Source organism: Anomaloglossus baeobatrachus, chromosome 6, assembly GCF_048569485.1.
Source record: "Anomaloglossus baeobatrachus isolate aAnoBae1 chromosome 6, aAnoBae1.hap1, whole genome shotgun sequence".
NCBI classification, from domain to species: Eukaryota; Metazoa; Chordata; class Amphibia; order Anura; family Aromobatidae; genus Anomaloglossus; species Anomaloglossus baeobatrachus.
The window spans coordinates 350,366,024-350,393,533 of NC_134358.1; the positions used below are offsets into that span (position 1 = coordinate 350,366,024).

General features: G+C 46.2%; 1 protein-coding gene across 2 annotated transcripts in view; it reads left to right on the top strand.

Moving 5' to 3' along the window:
- The window catches only part of TGFBR1 (transforming growth factor beta receptor 1), a 349,773-nt gene extending 322,315 nt beyond the window's left edge, over positions 1-27,458 (top strand). For both annotated transcript variants that reach the window (XM_075315001.1, XM_075315000.1), the window contains 2 exons: positions 12,511-12,641; positions 26,319-27,458. In XM_075315001.1, coding sequence (XP_075171116.1) covers positions 12,511-12,641; positions 26,319-26,444 — 257 coding nt within the window. In that variant the 3' untranslated portion in view covers positions 26,445-27,458. The remainder of the gene's footprint in view (positions 1-12,510; positions 12,642-26,318) is intronic.
- The last annotated feature ends 52 nt before the right edge of the window (positions 27,459-27,510 follow it).

Genomic DNA, 27,510 nt, shown 5'->3' on the forward strand with positions numbered 1-27,510 from the left:
CGAAAATATTTTAGCCCAGAACTTACGTTTTTACAAGATGAAATAGGTTAAAAAAAAAGCCCATAATGTGTTTCAGAATTTCTCCTGAATATGTCAATACCCCACATGTGACTGTACAGCACTGTTTGGACTCATGGTAGGGCAATGGAGGAAGAAGCACTATTTAGACTTTGTAGCTCAGAATTTCCTAAAATAGCTTGCAGACTCTACAGTCCCAAACTCCTAAAACAGCAGAAACCCACCTTATGTGACCTAATTTGGAAATTGTGCCCAACAGCTACTTATACAGGTGTAGTGCCAATTTTGACTCCATGGGTGTTCTCCAGAAACAAACTCTATGAATGCTGCAGAGCAAAACTTGCAAATGTGCCATCATAGAGCCCAATACATTGTAGTGACCATTATATTGTGCCCAGCTTGTGCATTTTAAGTCACCGACCCCATAAATTAAGCGGGCTCTCCTCACTATAGAGATGCTAAACAAGTGCTTGCTAACGGCGGTTTAGGCACACTCAGATGGCAAGGGAGGATTTGCTATTGCAGATTTAGCTTAAAGGGAACCAAACATCAGGATTTTCGTGTATAAGCTGCAGCCAGTGCAGTACTGGCACTATCATGCACAGTGTGTACATACCATCAGGGGGCAGCTCGGGTGTTTAGTCAGTGAAATCCAACTTTATAAAGTTTAAAATTTCGTGCACTTTTTGATTGACGTGTGCACCTCTCTGTTAATGTCCGGGCGGGTTATGCAGGAGTTCCCCGCCCCCCCACCAGCCTGTTCCTCCCTCTCTCCTGATGTCCGGGCGGGTTATGCACGTGTTCCCCGCCCCCCCGCGCTGCCTGTTCCTCCCTCCCTCCGGCTGTATGTAAAATGCTAATCTTCAGAAACATGGCGCCGGAGTGGGCCCCTGCGCATAGCGCTTATCTCCGGCGCCATGTTTCTGAAGCCCGCATTACACAGCTTGGTGTCTGCAGACTGCAGAACAGCTGATCGGAGGACGCGATCAGCTGTAGCTATGATGACGTGCCGCCTCAGGACACCGGGCCAGGACAGGAGCTTGCCAGCGACATCGGGGGTCAGGTGAGGTAAGTTCACAATGGACTCACATGACCCCGTGACGGCAGTGCTGCGAGACCCGGTCACGGTAGTGATATTATCGGGCGGCACTGTCTTCACGGGGTCAGGTGAATGAAATTACTAGCACCTGTGATGTCATTGCCCCAGCAGGCACACACACATTATACACACACATACACACACTATATATATATATATATATATATATATATATATAATATATATATATCATACAACATACATACACACATACACACACATACATACATACATACATACATACACACATACACACATACATACATACACACATACACACACACACACACACTAACACTATATATATATATATATATATATATATATATACACACACACACACTGCTGTGTGTGCGCCCCTGCGTTGACCTGGGCTCACCTTCTGAGTTCCAGGTCACTGCAGGAAAGCACTCACAGCTGTGTGTGTGTATAATGTGTGTATGCGCTTGTGTATAATGTGTGTGTGCGCGCGTATAATGTGCGCGCGCGCGCGTATAATGTGTGTGCGCACGCGTGTATGTGTGTGCGCGTGTGTATAGTGTGTGTGTGTATAGTGTGTGTGTGTATAGTGTGTGTGTGTATAGTGTGTGTGTGTATAGTGTGTGTGTGTATAGTGTGTGTGTATAGTGTGTGTGTGTGTATAGTGTGTGTGTGTGTATAGTGTGTGTGTGTGTATAGTGTGTGTGTGTGTATAGTGTGTGTGTGTATAGTGTGTGTGTGTGTATAGTGTGTGTGTGTATAGTGTGTGTGTGTATAGTGTGTGTGTGTGTGTGTGTGTGTGTATAGTGTGTGTGTGTGTGTGTGTGTGTATAGTGTGTGTGTGTATAGTGTGTGTGTGTATAGTGTGTGTGTGTATTGTGTGTGTATAATAGGATAATAATGATGGAGAAGGAAGAGGATAATAATGATGGAGAAGAGGATTATGAGGAGGAGGAGAATGATGATGGAGAAGTAGGAGGAGGTGGAGTATTCATAGAGCTTACCTATCCCCGCTGCCTGCCGCGTCCTCGCCACCTATGCTGCTGCTACTTGCGGTTGTATAATGAATTTTTCATCGATATGTATGTTGGAAGGTGGCTTGTGCAACCAACGCACCAAAACCGCAGGAAAAACGCATGCGCTTTTCCTGCAGTTTTCGCGCGGTTTTTCCACAGGTTGGTTCCTGCGGTTTTTTTATGCTGAACTGCAATAAATAATATAGATAATCGATAGACAGATAATGGATAGAGGGAAAGATGGATAGATGAATAGATAGATGAGAAAGACCTATATAATGTCCCACCCCCTGCATATTCTAAGCTGGCACCCTTAAGTGACTTTCATGTGACACTAAAGGGTCCCTAGCCTTGTAATTAGCCAAAAAAGAAATAAATATTTTAAAAAAACGACGTGGGGTCCCCCCTATTTTTTGTAGCCAGCTAGGGTAAAGCAGACGGCTGCAGCCTGCAGACCACAGCTGGCAGCTTTACCTTGGCTGGTAATCCAAAACAGAGGGCACCCCACGCTGTTATTTTACATTAAATAAATAATTTAAAACAAAAAACGTGGGGTCCCCCCAAAATTGGATCACCAGCCAAGGTAAAGCGGACAGTTGGGATCTGATATTCTCAGACTAGGGAGGTCCACTGTTATTGGACACTCCCAGCCTAAAAATAGCAGGTTGCAGCCGCGCCAGAAGTGGCGCATCCATCAGACGTGCCAATACTGGCGCTTCGCCCCAACTCATCCCGTTGCCCTGGTGCGGTGGCAAACGAGGTAATATATGGGGTTGATAACAGCTGTGAATTGCCAGCTGACATCAAGTCCTGGTATTAGTAATGGGTGGGCATCTAGTAGACACCCCCATTACGAATTCCTTTATTTGAAAGTAATACTTTTTATTAGAACAAAAAAAAAACCCGACGCCATCCCTCGTTGACCAATTTATTAACAAAATTATTAAAATGCTAAAGGTCCGCCGTAATCCATTTAGATGTCCCCCGACGTTCTCCAAAATTGACCCTGAAAAGACATAAAAATAGAAATTAGAACACAATAGACGCCATCTTTTCAAATATAATTCCCTGTGACATCCATAATCCAGGTCCACCGAGATCCAAATCTGGGGTTGATCTCATACTCCCTGGTACGTTCAATGCAGAACTAAAAGTCCCCCATTGATTGTGAGAGCAGCCCCTCACTTCCACCTGTGACGTCATTGCCCCAGCAGAGAGGCGCGCGCGCACACACACATACTATACGCGCGCACACACATTATACACACACGCGCGCACACACATTATACACACACACACGCGCGCACACACATTATACACACACACACGCGCGCACACACATTATACACACACGCGCGCACACACATTATACACACACGCGCGCGCACACACATTATACACACGCGCGCACACACATTATACACACGCGCACACACTATACACACACACGCGCACACACATTATACGCGCGCGCACACATTATACACGCGCGCGCACACACATTATACACGCGCGCGCACACACATTATACACGCGCGCGCACACACATTATACACACGCGCGCACACACATTATACACACGCGCGCACACACATTATACACACGCGCGCCCACACATTATACACACGCGCACACACTATACACACACACGCGCACACACACATTATACGCGCGCGCACACATTATACACGCGCGCGCACACATTATACACGCGCGCGCGCACACACACATTATACGCGTGCACGCACACACACATACACGCGCACACACATTATGGGCGCGCGCACACACATTATACGCGCGCGCGCACACACATTATACGCGCGCGCGCACACATTATACGCGCGCGCACACATTATACGCGCGCGCACACATTATACGCGCGCGCACACACATTATACGCGCGCGCGCACACACATTATACACACGCGCACATTATACACACGCGCACGCACACATTATACACACGCGCACACACACATTATACACACGCGCACACACACATTACACACACGCGCACACACACATTATACACACGCGCACACACACATTATACACACGCGCGCACACACATTATACACACGCGCGCACACACACATTATACACACGCGCACACACACATTATACACACGCGCACACACACATTATACACACGCTCACACACACATTATACACACGCGCACACACACATTATACACACGCGCACACACACATTATACACACGCGCACACACACATTATACACACGCGCGCACACACACATTATACACACGCGCACACACACATTATACACACGCGCACACACACATTATACACACGCGCACACACACATTATACACACGCGCACACACACATTATACACGCGCGCACACACATTATACACACGCGCATACACACATTATACACACGCGCATACACACATTATACACACGCGCATACACACATTATACACACGCACATACACACGCGCATACACACATTATACACACGCGCATACACACATTATACACACGCGCATACACACATTATACACACGCGCATACACACATTATACACACGCGCATACACACATTATACACACGCGCATACACACGCGCATACACACATTATACACACGCGCATACACACATTATACACACGCGCATACACACATTATACACACGCGCATACACACATTATACACACGCGCATACACACATTATACACACGCGCATACACACATTATACACACGCGCATACACACATTATACACACACACAGCTGTGAGTGCTTTCCTGCAGTGACCTGGAACTCAGAAGGTGAGCCCAGGTCAACGCAGGGGCGCACACACAGCAGTGTGTGTGTGTGTGTGTGTGTGTGTATATATAGTGTGTGTATGTGTGTGTATAATGTGTGCGTGCCTGCTGGGGCAATGACATCACAGGTGCTAGTAATTTCATTCACCTGACCCCGTGAAGACAGTGCCGCCCGATAATATCACTACCGTGACCGGGTCTCGCAGCACTGCCGTCACGGGGTCATGTGAGTCCATTGTGAACTTACCTCACCTGACCCCCGATGTCGCTGGCAAGCTCCTGTCCTGGCCCGGTGTCCTGAGGCGGCACGTCATCATAGCTACAGCTGATCGCGTCCTCCGATCAGCTGTTCAGCAGTCTGCAGACACCAAGCTGTGTAATGCGGGCTTCAGAAACATGGCGCCGGAGATAAGCGCTATGCGCAGGGGCCCACTCCGGCGCCATGTTTCTGAAGATTAGCATTTTACATACAGCCAGAGGGAGGGAGGAACAGGCAGCGCGGGGGGGGGGCGGGGAACACGTGCATAACCCGCCCGGACATCAGGAGAGAGGGCGGAACAGGCTGGTGGGGGGGCGGGGAACTCCTGCATAACCCGCCCGGACATTAACAGAGAGGTGCACACGTCAATCAAAAAGTGCACGAAATTTCAAACTTTATAAAGTTGGATTTCACTGACTAAACACCCGAGCTGCCCCCTCATGGTATGTACACACTGTGCCAGTACTGCACTGTCTGCAGCTTATACACGAAAATCCTGATGTTTGGTTCCCTTTAATTTTTTTGGTGTTGCCATGTCACTTTTCTAGCGCCTGTGTGCTATCATCAACATGAAAACTGCTATATATTCCCTTCACCCTGACCGCACCATACCGAGAGTATTGCACAACGGGATCCACCGCTCCCACTTTTCATTGCCTATTTTAAAGGTCATAACTCTTCCTATCTTTAGCAGTGGGTGTGAAGAGAGAGGAGCCAGGTGATGGCCAGCAGTGCTTCCCCTGTCTTCAGTAAATGTGAAGGTTCGTGCTGAGCTCCCATTGGGCCCTAAGTCATTAGTTGTTACAGTCTCTATTACCTTTCTCTGTACTTGCTGGATCCTTATCAGAGACAGGGAGGGCAACCTAAAGCACACATACTCTGATTAAACCACAGGAACGTCTTTATTGCATCTCTTACTACTTTCCACACTACAAACCTTTAGGACCACTTGTGCTGTGTCTGTTCTACCTCGAGGGAAAACCTTTTCTTTTCCTGGAACTCGCCCTGGGCACTATCCTCAAGCAGCTGAGTCCTATGCCCTCTTCCTGGCACACGTTCTGTCCCGGTATCCTTTCCGTGCGGCTGCTGTGTCTCACTTGGACCTGTGATGCGTAGCAGCGGCTGGCCAGTTCAGGATATTGTCAGCAGTCTTTGTACCCCAACATCCCACCAGTTCTAGCATGCTCCACAGTTCCTCCGCAAGGTGAGGTCTCGACACATGGGAGGATTCCTCCCTATCTGGACAGGTCCCACCTCTGGACCCTGTCCTTACTCTTCAGCTCCTGCCGCTTTACTAACCTCTTCCTACACACATTCTAAAACCCTCTGCATTCTCTTCTCCTTCCTGTATCCGTCTCCCAGGCAACCATCTCTCTACACTTCCTATGTCCCTGCTTTACTTTATTAACTATTTAAAGGGAAGGTATCGCGGTTTATTTTTGTATTAAAAATAGTGAATATGAAATCAAGTATTTCTAATACAAAATGAAAATCACAGCTTATTTAGTTTTTATTTAATTCTTATTTTACTGGGGGCTGCCATGCTGGATTTGCCATGTGTGTAATGACAGTAAGGCTGCTTTCACACATCCAGTTTGAGCCGTGCGGCTCAATCCGGCTGTGAAACCTATGCAACGGATGCGGTGAAAACACCGCATCCTTTGCATAAGTTTTTTACATGCGGCCCGTCCGGTTTTTGCCGCTTGCGGCATGCTACTGAGCATGCGCAGTGGCAAAAACCGCATGCGGCGGCCGGATGCGGTGTTTGCCGCATCCGGCATCCATAGGGATGCATTGGGAAAAGCGCCGCATCGGCCGGATGCAGCGCAATGCGTTTTTTTTTTTTTTTTTTGCTGCACAAAAAAACGTGCCAGGCAACGTTCCATCCGGCCGCCACATCGGTTAAATCTGCCGCATGCGGCAAAAACCGGATGGAACGCAAGGCCATGCGGCACTAATTAAAATCTGTGTAGGAAAAACGTAACCGGCAGCAAAAAAAAAACGGTTGCGTTTTTCCTGCAAAGTGCCGGATTGTGCCGCATAGCAGCAAAAACCGGAGGTGTGAAAGCAGCCTAACTCCTTCCTTTATGGCAGCCCCTGTGCATAGACTCTGATAGTCGGGCTCCGACCCCATGCCGTACGTTACAGTGGGCGTCTGCTGTGACCTGGACGCGCCCCCTGGGCTGTCCAGTTCACAGCAGAGGGAGGAGACCAGCGCCATTATTGTGGAGCTCACAGCGTGTGCTGTTTGCTCCACTTTACCCCTGTCAACCGCCGGGATGTGTGAATACGGGCCCCCTCCCCTCCCCTGTTTCTTGAGAAACTTATGGGAGTGGAAGATTTCCGGACCTCCGGAAAAAATCCGCACCAAATCCGCATGCGGATTTGCTGCGGATTTGCCGCGGATTAGCCGCGATTTTCCCGCAGGTTGTTCCCTGCGGATTTTGCAGGCTGTACTGCCGAAATCCGCAGGGTACCTGCGGAAAAGAATTGACATGCTCATTTTCTCAAGAAATTTTCTCAAGAATTCCTTCTCAAGGAAATTTCTTGAGAAAAATCCGCAGTGTGCGCACAGCTATTTTTTTTTCACATAGGATTTGCTGGGAAATGTCTGCACAAAGATTGCAGACATTTCTCAAGAAATTTCCGCGGCAAATCCGCGGGTAAAACGCACTAGTGCGCACATAGCCTTACAGTCTCCGGTGACATCCCCTCCCTCCGTTCTCCCAAGCCCCCCGCCGCAGCTCCCCCAGCTCTGCCCGCCGCCGCAGCTCCCCCAGCTCTGCCCGCCGCCGCAGCTCCCCCAGCTCTGCCCGCCGCCACAGCTCCCCCAGCTCTGCCCGACGCCGCAGCTCCGCCCGCTCTGCCCGCCGCTGCATCTCTGCCCGCCTCCACAGCTCCCCCAGCTCTGCATGACGCCGCAGCTCCCGCAGCTCTGCCCGCCGCAGTGTGTGTGTGTGGCACAAGGTCCCCATCAGGGGCGCTGTGTGTGTGTGTGCACGCCACTGCATGTGAGTACCTGTGTGTACCGGTGATACTGTCTGCAGGGTTGTGTATCTAATCCTCTCCTGTGTGATACTGTCTGCTGAGCTGTGTATCTAATCTGTGTGATATTGTTTGCAGAGCCGTGTATCTAATCCTATCCTGTGATACTGTCTCCTGAGCCGTGTATCTAATCCTATCCTGTGTGATACTGTCTGCTGAGCCATGTATCTAATCCTCTCCTGTGTGATACTGTCTGCTGAGCTGTGTATCTAATTCTCTCCTGTGTGATACTGTCTGCTGAGCCGTGTATTTAATCCTATCCTGTGTGATGCTGTCTGCTGAGCCGTGTATCTAATCCTCTCGTGTGATATTGTCTGCTGAGCTGTGTATCTAATCCTCTCCTGTGTGATACTGTCTGCTGAGCTGTGTATCTAATCCTCTCCTGTGTGATACTGTCTGCTGAGCCGTGTATCTAATCTGTGTGATATTGTTTGCAGAGCCGGGTATCTAATCCTATCCTGTGTGATACTGTCTGCTGAGCCGTGTATCTAATCCTATCCTGTGTGATACTGTCTGCTGAGCCGTGTATCTATTCCTATTCTGTGTGATACTGTCTGCTGAGCTGTGTATCTAATCCTCTCCTGTGTGATACTGTCTGCTGAGCCGTGTATCTAATCTGTGTGATACTGTCTGCTGAGCCGTGTATCTAATCCTCTCCTGTGTGATATTGTCTGCTGAGCCGTGTATCTAATCCTCTCCTGTGTGATACTGTCTGCTGAGCCGTGTATCTAATCCTATTCTGTGTGATACTGTCTGCTGAGCTGTGTATCTAATCCTCTCGTGTGATATTGTCTGCTGAGCTGTGTATCTAATCCTCTCCTGTGTGATACTGTCTGCTGAGCTGTGTATCTAATCCTCTCCTATGTTGTGTGATACTGTCTGCTGAGCTGTGTATCTAATCCTATCCTGTGTTATACTGTCTGCACACCTGTGTATCTAATCTTCTCCTGTGTGATACTGTCTGCTGAGCTGTGTATCTAATCCTATCCTGTGATACAGTCTGCAGAGCCATGTATCTAATCCTATCCTGTGTGATACTGTCTGCACAGCTGTGTATCTAATCCTATCCTGTGTGATACACCTGCTGTCCTTGGTGACACTTTGGACATTTGTGGTCATCAACAAAATGGCTGTGCATTATGTCCCTACATGTCATTCTCTGTTATCTGTTGTAAACACTCAGATTGGGAGGGGGAGGCGTGCCAGGACACACAGGAGAGCAGACTCCGCCCACTTTTACTGCAGGCTGTAATCTGAGCTTTTTATACAGTGGAAATTCAGTAGGATTTCAGCAGCTGCTCCCCCTAGTGTTTAACAGTGGAAAATATCAAACTTTTTAAATTTTTTTTTATATTTTGCTCAATTAAAAACAAATAATAATATTTAAACAAAACATTAAAACATTATTACTTTACTTTACATTTTTTCAGTTATTGAATTTTTTTTTTGACGATACCTTCCCTTTAACTATTCCTATCATCCTCTTCTTGTTTCCCTGGTTCCGGCTTAACCCTATTTGCTATATCTAACCCTGTAGTATGTCTCCTGCCTATGTCTCTAACCCTGTACTGTGTCTACTGCCTATTTCTCCAGCACTAGGGGCCAGTACTCTACATTACTTTTACAGTTTATAAGCAAATACACTTCTCTACATCAACACATATACATCCTGCATCTACTAAGTGGAACCAAATGCTGCACCCGTTCCACTCTGCTACTCCTGCTTTATATAAGTATAATTACAATATTATAGCACTACCTTCGTAAGGCTCTGTACCCATGTTACATATTTGCATGCAGTTACGCTGCGTATTGCACTGCAGCGTAACTGCATGCGTCCTGCGTCCCCAGCACAATCTGTGAAGATTGTGCATAATCAATGCGCACGTTGCGTTTTAGAATGCAGCGATTTGCATGCTGCCAAATCGCTGCGTTCTAAAAAGCAACATGTCACGTATTCCGTGCGCTTTGGATGCAGGTCCCGCTGTCTATGATGGGGGCTGCATCCAGAGCGCATGAAATCGGCTTTTTCACAGCATTCATCACGCAGTGTTTCTGCAGTGATTTGAAGCGCACATGTGCTGTCAAATCGCTGTAGAAATTTCTGCAGGGACAAATGCAACGTGGGCACATAGCCTAAGAGAGGGCGCTATTCCTCCCTCCTACAGATGTGCAGTACAGTGGTGTAATATAGTGGAAAATCCTACAATGCCTGGTGTTGATGCAAATGATCCAAAGCCGCCTCCTAGTACGGTACTTTCCAATGCTTAGGATGGGCTGACTTTCTGCCTTTAAAGATCATCTTGATTGGTTGTTAAAGTCTTTAAGCCAGGAACGCGGTAACAAAAACAAGTAGTGTGCCTTGTGCATAGAACGTTTGCCTAAAGCTTATTGTAAAATTTGTCATTCATGAATCAAGAAAACTCTGGGAGAAGTCTTGCTATGTTTCAGAAAATTAGATCTTTAATCAAACATGATATTAAAGGGAACCAACCTGCAGGTTTTTCACATAAAGTACAGGCACTGCCATACTGGTGCTAGGGTGCTGATTCAAATCGTACCTTTAGTTTAAAGTTTCGATGGTTGGTTGCTGAAAATTCCTTTCTCATACCTTCAGAAATGACGTCATTGGTACAGTGGCTTCAGCATCGGGCGCAGTGCTTTGTGGGCTGGGTCCTCAGGAACACTTCCTCCTGTTTAGTTTGCCTCCTCTTGTTTATTTAAATTTTGCGCCGATGTTGGCGCTTTCGCATTGTTAGTGTGGCGGTATCTTCAATAAAATGGTGGTGGGATAAATCAAAATTTGAAATATTATATAAGTCCATGAAAAATATTAATGAGAAAAACAATGTATTTTGACTTTGCAGCCAGAAAATGGAAGAAGAGCACATAAAAAGCATGGACTGCAATCAGTGCATTATACAATAACGGAAAATGACTGATGCAGAATATAGAAGTCAGTAACCACTTGCAAAGTGCCCAGTCTAACATTAGCCAAATGGTAAGACAAATACCTGAGGTGATCTCCATCCAGCCGTAATGGTGATTTTTATAGGCCAATGAAGGCACAAAATGAAAACGACTGCTATGGGGTGCATTCCACCGAAGCCTCACACGGTGCAACATGCATATGGTGGAGCGAGTAACATAAGGGTTGTCCAACCACGTGATACAACACATGACCAGTCATGTGACCCGGTCCGCCATATGACGAAAACTGCAGATTTTACGGGCATATGCGCACCCTTTAGGTCATAGTCATGCCAAAAAGAGATGCATAATGAACAGCATGGAGAGATATACCATCTTAGCTGGCACCACGTCCCTGACTAAGGCAACACGCCGAAACGCGTTGGAATTGTAGCCAGTCCAAACGGAAGAGATGGCCTGAGGTATTTGTTTTGCTGTTTGGCTAATTTTAGCCTGGTCTCTTTGATAGTGGTTACTGCCTGTTATATTCTATATCAGTCACTTTTTTATTGTATCATGCTCTTTATGTTTTGTTCTTACATTATCTGGCTGCATAGTCAAAATACCTCCCAGTTTTTCTCATTAATATTTTTCATGGACTTAGATAATTACCGTATAGCACTTCAACTGTGATTTGATACTTTATATGTTCTCATGTTTAGCCATTGTGCTATTAATATATTAGTCTACTATGCTATATGGTTTGGCTTACCATCTTGTGATCCCTATCCCCTGCTGTCTCTTATTTTTATTCTGTTCACCTTTGTCTATTTTATTTTAAAAATGTTCTTAATAAAGATTAAATATTTTATTACCTTATTTTTTCTGGCTTTATGTTTTGTAGATAGGTTTTCTTGTTCAGATATAGCCTTTTATTTACTGTATAATGCTTGGGTGCAGTGATACATACTCTACCCATTCAACCAATTTGCAAAAATGGGTGTTAATAATTGGTTGAATGGTATGTGTATTTTTCTTTTTATAGGTGTAATAATTATATATTTGACTACTACTACAACCATTATACTTGGTTTACCCTTGGTCAGTGGCTTCAGCCAATTTCTGTAGGTTTTCATAAGAGAGGAAAATAATAATAATATTGCTATAAAAGCGAGTAAAATAAATAGATAACTGGCCAACCTGCATTTTGTGGAAACAAGCTGTGAACTGTAATATAAAATCCCCTTTTATTCATGAGTATTGAGAAAAGTTCAACAGTCACCTCCTGTGAATTGCTAACGTAAGAGGAATAAATATAAACATAATTTTTAAAAAATCATTGTTTTAACTCAGTATATTTTGATTATAATCTTTGCTGTATATCTTATAGGAATTCATGAAGATTATCAATTACCTTACTATGACCTTGTTCCTTCTGATCCATCAGTTGAAGAGATGAGGAAGGTGGTTTGTGATCAGAAATTGAGGCCAAACATTCCAAACAGATGGCAGAGCTGTGAAGTAAGTATGCATTAAAGTCCTCTCTATCAACTAAAATGTACAACTGACCAGCAGCAGAAAACAGGAGAAACCACTGGACTCCAGGCTAAAAGCAGAAGTGTGCTGCAAGGTGTTAACCCCTCGAGTGGATTTTTATTAAGCTGAAGTTCCCATAAAGGGTTAACACAATGCATCATGTTTTTGAGCTAGTAAAGGATTCATTACTGTTTTCAGTGTGCATTACAGTGGTTCTTCTAATGCAGTCATGGCGAACCTTTCACAGGCCGAGTGCCCAAACTGTAGCCCTAAACCCAATTTTTTTTCCGAAGTGCCAACCAATCCTATTATGTTAAAGAAGTTGTCCAGTTACCAAAACTGATTTTTTTTTTTTTCTGATAAATCTTGCTAATATGTGCCCCTCAACACATCTATTATGTTTTTTCAGCAAAATTACCTTTCATTGTGCACTAGCAGCACATGCTCATTGCTGGCTCCAGCTCTGATGGGGTTAATCTCTCCTCTGACTTCCTGTGTTCAGTTCCTACAAGTCCCAGAATTCTTTGTGGCTCTAGGGCGGTGTCTGGCTTATCTAACACACCCATTGTGTCTAATACACCCACTCTGCTCCCACCCAAACCCTCCTCCCTGCCTCTTCCCTGTGGATGTGCACTGAGATCAATTACACAGAGACAGCTGCAGCTCTACACAGCCAGGGGAAGAAAGTGTGTGCGCGCGTATATACAGTGTATGTGTGTGTGTATATACAGTGTGTGTGTGTATATACAGTGTGTGTGTATATATACAGTGTGTGAGTGAGTGTGTATGTGTGTGTGTATGTCATACTCACCTGTCTGCAGGGTCCGGGTGCCATGCTTGCTTCCAGCCCCTGTCCCGGTCCCGCCGCTTCGGCTGTGTGCAGTCTCCCCGGGGCACGCACGAAGCTTGCAGGACCTGGCCGTGGATCACCTGATGCAGTCACTTGACGCATCAGCTGATCGTAGTCTCGCCGGCTTTTTCGTGTCCGGCCGGCTATCAGCTGATCCTGCTGTCAGGGGACTTCATCAGCTGATTACCGGCCGCTCCTGCAGCGATGGGACAGGATCACACTCCTGTCCAATCGATCGCTCCAGGAGCTGCCGGTAATCACCACAGCACATAAGTGAGTATGTATTTTTTTTTTTTTTTTTTGGCACTGATGCATCAGCTGATTGTATAATCGGCTTTTATACAATCAGCTGATGTGTGATGGGATTCAGGCACTTGATCCTGACACATCATCTGATCGCTTTGCCTTCCAGCAAACCGATCAGATGATATTGGATCCGGATTGGACGGCGCGGGACCCTAACCCAGGATTACTGCGGAGGGGGGTTTATTTCAATAAAGATGGAGTCACTAATTGTGTTGTGTTTTATTTCTAATAAAAATATTTTTGTGTGTTGTGTTTTTTTTTATCATTACTAGAAATTCATGGTGGCCATGTCTAATATTGGCGTGACACCATGAATTTCGGGCTTAGGGCTAGCTGATAATATACAGCTAGCCCTAACTCCATTATTACCCGGCTAGCCACCCGGCTTCAGGGCAGCTGGAAGAGTTGGATACAGCGCCAGAAGATGGCGCTTCTATGAAAGCGCCATTTTCTGGGGTGGCTGCGGACTGCAATTCGCAGTGGGGGTGCCCAGAAAGCTTGGGCACCCTTCACTGTGGATTCCAATCCCCAGCTGCCTAGTTGTACCCAGCTGGACACCAAAATTAGGCGAAGCTCACGTCATTTTTTTTTTTAAATTATTTCATGAAATTCATGAAATAATTAAAAAAAAAAAAGGGCTTCTCTATATTTTTGGTTCCCAGCCGGGTACAACTAGGCAGCTGGGGGTTGGGGGCAGCCCGTACCTGCCTGCTGTACCCGGCTAGCATACAAAAATATGGCGAAGCCCATGTCATTTTTTTTTTCTTTTTGGGTAAAAAACTGCATACAATCCTGGATGGAGGATGCTGAGCCTTGTAGTTCTGCAGCTTCTGTCTGCTCTCCTGCATACACTAGTGAATGGAGGATGCTGAGCCTTGTAGTCCTGCACCTGCTGTCTGCTCTCCTGCATACACTAGTGAATGGAGGATGCTGAGCCTTGTAGTCCTGCAGCTGCTGTCTGCTCTCCTGCATACACTAGTGAATGGAGGATGCTGAGCCTTGTAGTCCTGCAGCTGCTATCTGCTCTCCTGCATACACTAGTGAATGGAGGATGCTGAGCCTTGTAGTTCTGCAGCTGCTGTCTGCTCTCCTGCATACACTAGTGAATGGAGGATGCTGAGCCTTGTAGTTCTGCAGCTGCTGTCTGCTCTACTGCATACACTAGTGAATGGAGGATGCTGAGCCTTGTAGTTCTGCAGCTGCTGTCTGCTCTCATGCATACACTAGTGAATGGAGGATTCTGAGCCTTGTAGTTCTGCAGCTGCTGTCTGCTCTCCTGCATACACTAGTGAATGGAGGATGCTGAGCCTTGTAGTTCTGCAGCTGCTGTCTGCTCTCCTGCATACAATGAACATTTTGAATAAGGAAATGACATCAGACCTTTTTTTTTTTTCATCAACAATCTTTAATGGCATTGTGCACTGATTAAAAACGCAGTGAGCAAAAACGCAGCAAAAAACGCACCAAATCGCAGCAAAAACGTGACATGCAGCACCGCAGGTGACAGAGCAGAGCAAGTTGGTGACATGCTGTGCCCTGACACATAGTGTGCTGCATGTCACTGTATCCACTCTGGGACTTGTTGTGCAGGTGAACGGATGCTACATGTCACTAACTGTCTCCACTGTGGTACTTGTTCTGCAGGTGAGAGTGTATACAGTTGGTACTATGCAGCAGAAATCACAGAGTGGAGACAGATAGTGACATTTAGCATCCGGTCACCTGCACAAGTCCCAGAGTGGATACAGTTAGTGACATGTAGCATCCGGTCACCTGCACAACAAGTCCCAGAGGGGAGACAGATAGTGACATGCAGCACACTATGTGTCAGAGCAGAGCATGTCACTGTCTCCACTCAGGGACTTGTTGTGCAGGTGAACGGATGATACATGTCACTAACTTGCTCCACTCAGTGACTTCTGCTGCATTGTTCCAACTGTATACACTCTCACCTGAACAAGTCTCAGAGTGGGGCAGTTATTGACATGTATCATCTGGTCACCTGCACAAGTCCCACAGTGGAGACAGATAGTGCCATGCATCATCCGGTCACCTGCACAACAAGTCCCAGAGTGGAGACAGATAGTGACATGCAGCACACTATGTGTCAGAGCAAAGCATGTCACTGTCTCCACTCAGGGACTTGTTGTGCAGGTGACCGGATGCTACATGTCACTGCCTCCACTCTGGGACTTGTTGTGCAGGTGACCGGATGATACATGTCACTAACTGCACCACTCTGTGATTTCTGCTGCATAAAATAAATGAAAAATATGATATGTACTTGACTGGACTTTTTAATTATACCTGTGTATGAAAATATTAACTGTTTTAATCAATGTCAACTAAAAAAAAAATATTATTAAACAGATAACATTATTAACAGTTAAAGGGGTATTCCCATGTCCAAGATCCACTACTACTATGTAGTAGATGTAATAATAAGAATATTACCAAATATATTGCATTATAAATGTAGTGTAGCTCTCGTGATAAGCCATGTCACTTACCTCATGGGCAGGGGCATTCCAACGGCCTAGGCATCAATGGCAACGAACAGTATCAACTTTCACTATATGATTGGTTGTAACCATGGATACCTTAGAGTTAATCACTTCCACATCAGGTAAGATACATGGCTAATCATGAGATGTATACTACGTTTCAAATTGCATATATTTGCTAATATTATTATAACACCTCATACATATTGAGATAGGATCTTGGTGATGGGAATACCCCAAAACTAAAACAGACAAAGGAAAACAGAGAAATGCTGGACAAGCCAATAGTCACTTCATTTGACTACGTACTTGTCTGTCCTCACAGCACTCACAATACACCAAGTGAGTATTTGACGTTACAGTAATGAACCTGTTATGCTACTGCAAGTCTGCTTTTTTCTAAGTTTCATCCACATTATGAATACACTATATCTGGCCACAAACTACATTTTGATAGAGCGTGGACCGCTAAAGTGAAGTGACCACGTGATTGCATGTATGCAAATTGCATATTTTTAATAACACCCTCTCCTCTCCCAACAACGGAAAATCCTCTGAAGCCGATAACTATGGGGTATTTTAGTGCAGACACCTGCTGGAAAAAACTTACTGGAACATGGCCGTAGTCTGGTATCTGCTAAAGCTGAAAACACATCAGTTTTTTGCTGAGCGGCACAATACGGCGCTTTGCAGAAAAAACGCAACCTTTTTTTTTTGCCGCCAGTTGCGTTTTTCTCCGCATAGACTTACATTAGCGCCGTATTGTGCCGCATGGCCTTGCGTTGCGTCCATTTTTTGCCGAATGCGGCATATTGAGCCCATGCGGCGGTCAGATGGAACGTTGCCTGGCACGTTTTTTTTGTGCGGCGAAAAAAACGCATGACGCCAGATCCGGCGCGATTTACAATGCAAGCCTATGGACGCCAGATGCGGCGTCCTGCGGCAAAAACTGCATCCGGCGGCCGAATGCGTTTTTTTTTTTTTGCTCTGCGCATGCTCAGTATCAAGCCACATCCGTCAGACGGACAGGCCGCATGGAAAAACGTATGCAACAGATCCGTTTTTTTCGCCGCATCCGTTGCATAGGTTTTTGAGCCACACTGCAAAAACCGGATGTATGAAAGCAGCCTAAGCCATCACATTCCCGCTGAAAATCCTCATCAAATACCATGTGAACAGATCATTACTAGCAATTTTTTATTTTTTTTGGTGAAGGAAGTCCAGTTCTTAAAATGTCCAGTAATGTAGAATATTTCATGTGGCCCCGGTCAGCTGTATTTGATGCTGGATTATAGAAGTGGTCAGTAGAGGATTGTTCCAAAAAACATACAGATAGGGAATTTAGATTGTGAGCCCCAATGGGGACAGTGTTCCTGATGTATGTAAAGCGCTGCGGAATATGTTAGCGCTATATAAAAATAAAGATTTATTTTTTATTGTTCAGTGTTTGTATACTATTAGCGAAGGTCCCCAAAAACATTAAAGTTGTCAAAACTTGCTGGATCTGCCCACAATGTAACATGTGGGAGAAAAAAAATAGTATTTGGCATGTTGGCCTGTCTAAGTGTTACTATGTATGGGGGAATCCAGAATGATTGCTTTTGGCCGAATGATCCAACGGCCACTTAAATGACCTCATGACGGATAGTAGCGATATTTATGGGTTATCTTCCAATAAGTGCAGGTGCTACAAGGTTTCTGCTTTTCATTTGTGTGGGAGAAGTTGAATGTCTGCTGGTGCGTGCCCACGATCAGTGTTTGCAGCGTTTTGGATGCGGCATTCTTCAGCTGTGTCCAAAACGCTGCATTGTACAGTATAAGCACAGTGGAGGGATTTCTAGAAATCCTGTGCCCGCTGTGCTTGTTTTTTCCGCAGCAAACCCTGATCTGCGGTGCGTCTTTCCAGACTGCAGCATGTCAGTTGTTTATCGCGCATTCGCCTGTGTCCTCCGTAGGGAGAACACAAGTGAGAGACTTCAGCGCCCTGAACCCTGATCATGGGCACATACCCTTAGGCTCGTGTACACAGAACACCCTACATACAGCCCGGTGTGCCCATCATTCCCTTTTTCTTTGTGTGCCTTTTCTATTCTGATCACCACCACCTATATATACCTCTGTAGGAGCCCTGACTTAAGGCCGCTTTACACGCAGCGACATCACTAACGAGATATCACTGGGGTCACGGAATTTGTGACGCACATCCGGCCTCGTTAGCAACGTCGTTGCGTGTGACACTTACAAGTGACCGCTAACGATCCCAAATACTCACCAAATCATTGATTGATTGTTGACACGTCGTTCATTTTCCAAATATCGTTGCTCATTTGGTTGTTCGTCGTTCCTGTCGTTCCATCGCTACGTGTGACACCCCGGGACCGACGAACAACACCGTCCCTGCGTCCTCTGGTAACGAGGTGGGCGTGACTTTCATGCGGCTGCTCTTTGCCCCTCCGCTTCTATTGGACGGCTGCCGTGTGACGCCGCACGAACCGCCCCCTTAGAAAGGACGTTGTTCGCCATCCACAGCGACGTCGTTAGGAAGGTAAGTTCGTGTGACGCGTTCCTGCGATATTGTTGGCTACAGGCAGCGATTTGCCTGTGACGCACGAACGATGGGGGTGGGTGCTATCCCTAGCGACATGCGATGTCGCAGCGTGTAAAGCGGCCTTTACTATGACCATACCACCTCCCCAGAGAAGTACCAATCTTGGTGTTGGTGTAGCAATGTGCCAAATCACAAATTCCCGCAGTGCTCCGCTATATGTATCTGCTTCTGCTTCCGGACCTTGTGTTCTTTTCTCTCGCCTGCTGATATCTGAACATTTCTGTGAATGGCCACCGGATGGAAAGCTCCAGCCTTGATGATATACAATCAGGTCAGAGCATGATTGGAGCAGAGAAGGGGGTCAGCGTCTGCCTGCTGCGCTCTGGTCCAGCCTCAGAGTAGTAATTGCTTTCAGTCCTCACCACACTATATGGTCACGGTCTGGAAGTAGTAGACGTCTTAGGCTGCTTTCACACATCCGGTTTTGCAGTGCGGCTCGAAAACCTATGCAACGGATGCGGCGAAAAAAACAGATCCGTTGCATAAGTTTTTCCATGCGGCCCGTCCGTTTTTTGACGGATGCGGCTTGATACTGAGCATCCGCAGTGCAAAAAACCGCATCCGGCGTCCATAGGCTTGCATTGTAAATCTCGCCGGATCCAGCGTGATGCGTTTTTTTCGCCGCACAAAAAAAGTGCCATGCATCCGGCAAAAAACGGACGCAACGCAAGGCCATGCGGCCCAATACGGCGCTAATGCAAGTCTATGCAGAAAAAAACTCAACCGGCGGCAAAAAAAAAAAGGTTGCGTTTTTTCTGCAAAGCGCCGTATTCTGCCGCACAGCAAAAACCGGATGTGTGAAAGCAGCCTTAGCACCAGCTGACAGGCAATCCTTACAGGAAAGCCGTTCCTTTGTTTTCACCGCAATGCTTTATACATTTACAGATCCGTTTCCACATCGACCTGCACCAGGTGAGTCCCACCTTCACCTACACCTTGATTTTTAGGTCTTTATGGCTATCAGGACTCTGATGCTAATCTCTGAATTATGGCAAATGGCTAATTTTCAGTAGAAATTACCAACCGGCCAAATGTAAAAGGGGTTGTCTACCGCTTTACAGCCTTTACTTAAAGCACCGCTCCAGTGTTTTATTTCAGCACGCGAGTGGCGCTTAAAACCCCTGTTGTGTATTTTATCGGCGATACTCCGGTCCCGCAGCGCTATCTTGTGACAATCACGTCTGGAAGTTAGAAGTTACGTCACAAACTCTCAATCTAACTCTATGAATGCCTGAACGAGGGTCTCATAGACTTGTATTGAGTTGTGACCTCCAGATTACTCCATGAAACATTAGCGAAGCTGGCAGGTCACAAACTACAGAAAACCACTGATGGAAGATGAAGACGCTGTAAGGTGAGTATAAGACCAGGAGCCGGGCACTTAAAGGGAACCTGTCACCAGATTTGGTGACTATAAGCTGCGGCCACCACCAGTGGGCTCTTATATACAGCATTCTAACATACTGTATATAAGAGCCCAGGCCACTGTGTAGAACATAAACATGACTTTATAATACTTACCTAAGGGGCGATGCAGACTGGTCAGATGACCGTCTCCATTCTCCGGGTGCAGCGCCTCCTCTTTTGGCCATCTTTGTCCTCCTTCTTCTGAAGCCTGGGTGCTTAATGCGTCCTACGTCATCCACACAGGCTAACATTGAGGTCCTCTGTAAAATCTGAGAACACCATTAACCCTGCAATGGATTCGGCAAAACAAATCTTTCCCAATTTTGGCTCCTGACATGGGAGTTGTTTTACTAGTACATAACTTCACTAGTGTATGCAGGAGAGCAGACAGCAGCTGCAGAACTACAAGGCTCAGCATCCTCCATTCACTAGTGTATGCAGGAGAGCAGACAGCAGCTGCAGAACTACAAGGCTCAGCATACTCCATCCCGGACTGTATGCAGTTTTTTGCCAAAAAAGAGAAAAAAAAAATGACGTGGGCTTCGCCATATTTTGTATGCTAGCCGGGTACAGCAGGCAGGTACAGGCTGCCCCCAACCCCCAGCTTCCTATTTGTACCCGGCTGGGAACCAAAAATATAGAGAAGCCCTTTTTTTTTTTTTAATTATTTCATGAATTTCATGAAATAATTTAAAAAAAAATGACGTGAGCTTCGCCTAATTTTGGTGTCCAGCCGGGTACAACTAGGCAGCTGTGGATTGGAATCCACAGTGAAGGGTGCTCAAGCTTTCTGGGCACCCCCACTGCGAATTGCAGTCCGCAACCACCCCAGAAAATGGCGCTTTCATAGAAGCGCCATCTTCTGGCGCTGTATCCAACTCTTCCAGCTGCCCTGATGCCGGGTGGCTAGCCGGGTAATAATGGAGTTAGGGCTAGCTGTATATTATCAGCTAGCCCTAAGCCCGAAATTCATGGTGTCACGCCAATATTAGACATGGCCACCATGAATTTCTAGTAATGATAAAAAAAAAAACACAACACAAAAATATTTTTATTAGAAATAAAACACAACACAATTAGTGACTCCATCTTTATTGAAATAAACCCCCCTCCGCAGTAATCCTGGGTTAGGGTCCCGCGCCGTCCAATCCGGATCCAATATCATCTGATCGGTTTGCTGGAAGGCAAAGCGATCAGATGATGTGTCAGGATCAAGTGCCTGAATCCCATCACACATCAGCTGATTGTATAAAAGCCGATTATACAATCAGCTGATGCATCAGTGCCAAAAAAAAAAAAAAAACATACTCACTTATGTTGCTGTGGTGATTACCGGCAGCTCCTGGAGCGATCGATTGGACAGGAGTGTGATCCTGTCCCATCGCTGCAGGAGCGGCCGGTAATCAGCTGATGAAGTCCCCTGACAGCAGGATCAGCTGATAGCCGGCCGGGCGCGAAAAAGCCGGCGAGACTACGATCAGCTGATGCGTCAAGTGACTGCATCAGGTGATCCACGGCCAGGTCCTGCAAGCTTCGTGCGTGCACCGGGGACACTGCACACAGCCGAAGCGGCGGGACCGGGACAGGGGCTGGAAGCAGGCATGGCACCGGGACCCTGCAGACAGGTGAGTATGACATACACACTCACTCCGCGTCCGGTCACCTGTGCTGCTGGTGGGAGTATATGATCACACTGCCGACACCGCCCGCTCTCCTGACAGCTGAGCACAGCGGGCGGGTGGACAGTGTGATTACATACTTGTGTGACAGGGGGGATTTCAGTTGGAGAAACCCCCCCTGTACTCCACACTGGCGCCCCGTACCTCCCACAGCTGAATGCTGGTAGCGCGCGCTCTGCCTTCACCGCTCCACACACTGGCATCCTCCGGCTCCTCCCCTCGATGCTCAGCTGTGACGTCAGGTAGTCACCGCCCACAGCCCAGTCAATCACTGTGAGTGGCGCCGGCATCCTGTGACGTACCCGTCCAGTTTGAGAGCCCGGAAATGCTGGGACGTCAGAGGATGCTGGCGGCCACAGCTCCAGGGGGTCATGTGACTGGCACTGAGCGTGCAGCATAGCGCCGCTCAGTGCCAGAAATGGAAACGGAAGCCAATGCAGAAGATGCATATAATGGTAAGTGAGAATCATTGGGGAAAAAAAAAAATGGGTGAACCACCCCTTTAATAATTGATTTTTACTTTACCTTTGAAGTCTTCTCTTCTCTTCAGCAGGGGCATCACGCTCATGTATGCTTACCACACATTGAAGCTCAGCCCCTGCCCTTTCCAGACGCAGCAGTTGGATTGATCCCTCTGGAAAAAATTGCAGCACATTAGACAGAGATTTTAGCATGGAATGTAGATTTAACCCTGTATTCCACATCTACATTTCAAAGTCTGAACATCTTGAAATCCCATAAAGTCGTAGGAGTTGCTCCCCTCCCCTTTCATTGTGTAGTTATGTCCCCCTTCCTGGGCCACTTCCTGGTAAACATGTCCCCCATCCCGATTTATATTTTCTACATTCTGGTATATTTGTCCCCATTATGGCCCCATCCTGGTAAATGTACCCCATCCCAGTATATTCACCATCCTGCTAAATATTCCTCATACTGCTAAATGTTCCCCCATCCCGGCATCTATCTCATCCTGGTAAATGTTCCCCCATCCTGGTAAATGTTCCCCCATCCTGGTAAATGTCCCCCCATTCAGGTAAATGTTCCCTCCATCCAGGTAAATGTCTCCCCTTCCTAGCATGTTCCCCCATCCTGGTAAATGTCCCCCTTCCTGGCATGTTCCCCTTCCTGGTAAATGTTCCCCATCCCAACACGTTCCCCCATCCTGGTAAATGTTTCCCCATCCCAATATGTTCCCCCATCCTGGTAAATGTTCCCCTTCCTGGTAAATGTACCCTATCCTGGCATGTTTTCCCCCATCCTGGCGTGCATGTTTTCCCCCATCCTGGCGTGCATGTTTTCCCCCATCCTGGCGTGCATGTTTTCCCCATCCTGGCGTGCATGTTTTCCCCATCCTGGCGTGCATGTTTTCCCCATCCTGGCGTGCATGTTTTCCCCATCCTGGCGTGCATGTTTTCCCCATCCTGGCGTGCATGTTTTCCCCATCCTGGCGTGCATGTTTTCCCCATCCTGGCGTGCATGTTTTCCCCATCCTGGCGTGTATGTTTTCCCATGTTGGCGTTCATGTTTCCCCATGCTGACACTGCCCCCCCCCATCCTGGCATGCATGTTTCCCCATGCTGGCACTGCCCCCCTTTCATCCTGGCATGCATGTTTTCCCATGCTGGCGCTGCCCCCCACATTAACACCGCAGTACATAAGTTAAAAAAAAAACACAACTCACCTTCCAGCACCCGCTCCACCGCTGCGCGCCGCTGGGTCCTCAGTTCCCGCGCGGCCAGAAGACGTAATTACGCCGGCACCACTTACTGACGCTCCCGCAGTCTCCTAGGCAACAGACCTGCGGCCCAAGAGAGGAGGAGTGTCAGAGCGAGGAGAAATATCCCTCCGCTCCAACACAACTTCGAACTGCCAGTGCAATTGCGCCAGCAGTTCAAAGCGGCAGGATCAGGCGAGAACACGCGTGCCAGCAGAATGGGCGCTCGTGCCCCGGCTGGCACGTGTGCCATAGGTTTGCCATCACTGTTCTAATGTGAAATAAAATGAGCATTGCTTGGCAAATGGTTGTTGTCATAGAGTAGGGGACAGCAATTTGTGCCACACTTCCCACATCTGACATGTCATTATCAGGCAAGCTACAGTCAGTACAGACACCTGCAATGATAGAGGGTGATATCACCTTTATGGTGCAACTGGGACATCTGAAACTGTGGCAAGCAAAACATGCAGGACAAAAATTGAATCCCATCCCATGCTGAATGGGTTTGACCACTTATATTGCTGCTATAAGTTACTTGTTTGTAATGTCTGATGCAGTGAGCATTTGAGATTTGTGTCTAAACTTCTATTTGTGGTTGTGTTTCTGATCTTCTAGTCAACCATTTTGAAAATGCCACATTTCTGCTTGCCACTGACCTTACGTTATCTCACAGAGAGATACTACAGCACCACTTCCCAGAGTCTTTTTTACTGTATTACTCTGTAAATTAGCAAAGCAGTGTGTTCTGCTCACATAGGCTGAAAATGTAAAATGAACAAAAACAGTACTGCATACTGAAAAGTGGTCAGAAATCTGCCCTTGCCTATTAGTAATAAGCACAGATAATCGGGACCGGATAATCCCAGTGATCCGATTTCTAAAATCTGGTTCCAGGCCAGATTCTTGTCTCCATATAAGTCTATGGGGACTAAAATCTGGCTATTAAAAATGGTTGTTATAGAAGGGATAGTGGAGCAGTTGCGCAGCACATACTGAGGCTGCGACATGGCTGTACGCTGTTCCCTGACCTCGCATTCACCTCCTGGGCCGCTAATTACTGCTCATCCATATGCACTGCTTTCCCCGCCCACCGGTGAGCTGTGATTGGTTGCAGTCAGACGCGCCCCCATCCTGAGTACGGGGATCCGGTCAGGTTCACCAGAGGTCATACCGTGAGAACCCGGGTATGACCTCTGGTGAACTGAGTGACGTTACTGCTGCCACCTGAGTTCCCCCTTCTCTGTGTTTCCCGGAGCTTAGAGAGATCGGACATGTTTTTGGCTCGGTTGTAGCAGAGCCAGGACAGTCATGGGGCATCTTGTGAATTACGGCAGAACTTCAAGGGTCTTTTTGGGGTTAAAAAAGAGGAGAAAGAGGGTACTGTATTTTATTTCAAATAAAGGATTTTTCTCGGGAAGAGCCAGGTAAAGCACCGCGATTGTCGCATCCAATGGATGTGACAATTCCAGGGTGGCTATAGGCTTCTATTCTTCGCCTGTGGGGTCCCAATAACCATGGGACTTCCCATGCTGAGAATTCCAGCCACCAGCTGTTGGGCTTTATCATGGCTGGGTATCAAAATTGGGCGGACCGCAAGCCGTTTTTTTAATTTTAAATTACAAAAAATTAAAACCACATGCGGCTCCTCTTATTTTGATACACAGCCAAGATGGGCGTACGGCTGGGTATCATATTATAATATCATGGGTATCATAAAATAATAATATGGTGGGGCCCTGCACCAATTGTTTTATTTATTTTTATACCGCGATATTGACCCGCAGACAATTGCACTGTTTTCCCCGCCTACCAGCCGTCCTGGCGCATGTGATTGGTTGCAGTCAGACGCACTCCCAGCCTGTGTGAACGTGTCTTACTGGAACCAATCACAGACACCAGGACGGACGGTGGGCAGGCAAAGCAGTGCATATGGTTGAGCAATGAATAGTGATCAGGAAGTGAAGGAGAGGCAGCGGGAGCGCCGTACGGCCACAATGGAGCCTCGGTAAGTATGAAGCGCTCTCTTCATATTTTTTTTTTTTCTTTAATTTCCTGGGTGCCTGATATGAATCAATATCGGGAATCCCGGGTCCAGCACCCGGGCACCTTTGGAAACTGCCTGGATCCATATCTTAAGAGTCCAGGTCCGCCCATCGCTAGTGCCTATGCCAATCATTGCTGAACATGTTGTGGTTTACAGGCAATGAATAAAATCAGTAGTCTATTCTCAGTCTAAGGCTACGTTTCCACGTCAGGTTTTTTTTACGTTCGTTAATAATACCAGACCTTTTTCATGTCATTTTGTTTAACTTCCTTTTTTAAACTTGGAAGTAAACTGCTTCCATAGACTTGAATGGTCGCATCTGATAATGGCTGATGTGACTAGGACATGCACGGAGTTGAAAAGAACAGGTACATGGTTCCATTTTACTGGGTCAAGGTACTGTCAATTTTATAAACAGGCAGCACATGAATATAAATAACAGATGTGTGATTGTAGGCTTAGAAGTACATTTTTTTATATCTTTTTATTTACGGTAGTTTTGTATTATAATGTGTTACACTGTTAAGTAAATTTTGCTTTTCCCCAGGCATTACGTGTGATGGCCAAAATAATGCGAGAATGTTGGTATGCCAATGGAGCTGCAAGGCTCACTGCTTTACGAATCAAGAAAACATTGTCACAGCTCAGCCAGCAAGAAGGCATAAAAATGTAACCGATTGTGCTGATCTCAAATGCACCATTTGTTTCTTTACCTGATTTGCCTGATCTGAAGAAACTGTGTTCAGCCTCCCAGAGGGAACAGTCTAACAATGCTGCCTTTCTGAAATGTCATAGGATTCACCTGCGGCCCATTGCATACATAAGACCTCTCCTTTTACATTGTATGCTTTGATCGCTATCATCACAGGACATTTTATAAATGTGTATTTAGAAATATTTTTAATGGTACAATTGAAGATGCTGGTTTTACCCTTCTTTTTCCTATTTAATTTCCTCAACTTGTCCCCATAGCCCTTCCTTCAACGTTTGGACATTTTGAAAATGCCAGGAATCCCTTCCAAATTTTTGCAATACCTTATTGAGTTTAGTTTTCCTTCTAGTATGTTTAGTAGACATTTTAGAAGCCTTTTAATATCTTGTTGCTAAAAAAAAATACCTCATGATTGGGGATATTATGCAAGTCGTTTTTTATACAGTACTATCTATATTACATGCCTTCAAAAAATATTTGTATTACCGGTAAGTGCCACGCACAACATATATATGTGTATACATTATTGTTTGCTTGTTTTTTTGCTTTTTAGCCACAGACTCTAAGATATTATGCAAGAATATGCTTTGCATTCTACGCAGAGAGGTTAATGCTGGTTAGAAAAAAAATTATAAACCAAATGATTTTTGTCAGCAAAACAGCCAGCATTATTTTTGTGGGTTTTTTTTTTTTTTTTTTTTTTTTTACTAAGTCCCATTTCAAACCTTGAAGAGTTTGTAAAGTGCACCTTTACTACTTCTAAACAGCTGCAGGACTATTAAGTTATATTCTGTTAACACTCTGCACTGTGCATTATGCAGGGTGCTAGAAATCCAGGTTTTTCAGCACCTAAATATTAACACTAAACATATAAATGAATACGTAAGATAAATTGGGGGGGTGGGAACAGTTAATACCCAAATGTATATTTGAGACAAACAACTTTAATAAACAATAAATATTATTTCCATAAAACCTGGAAACTTACGTAATTTATTATAAGCTTTAGATTCAGCTGTTGGTATTG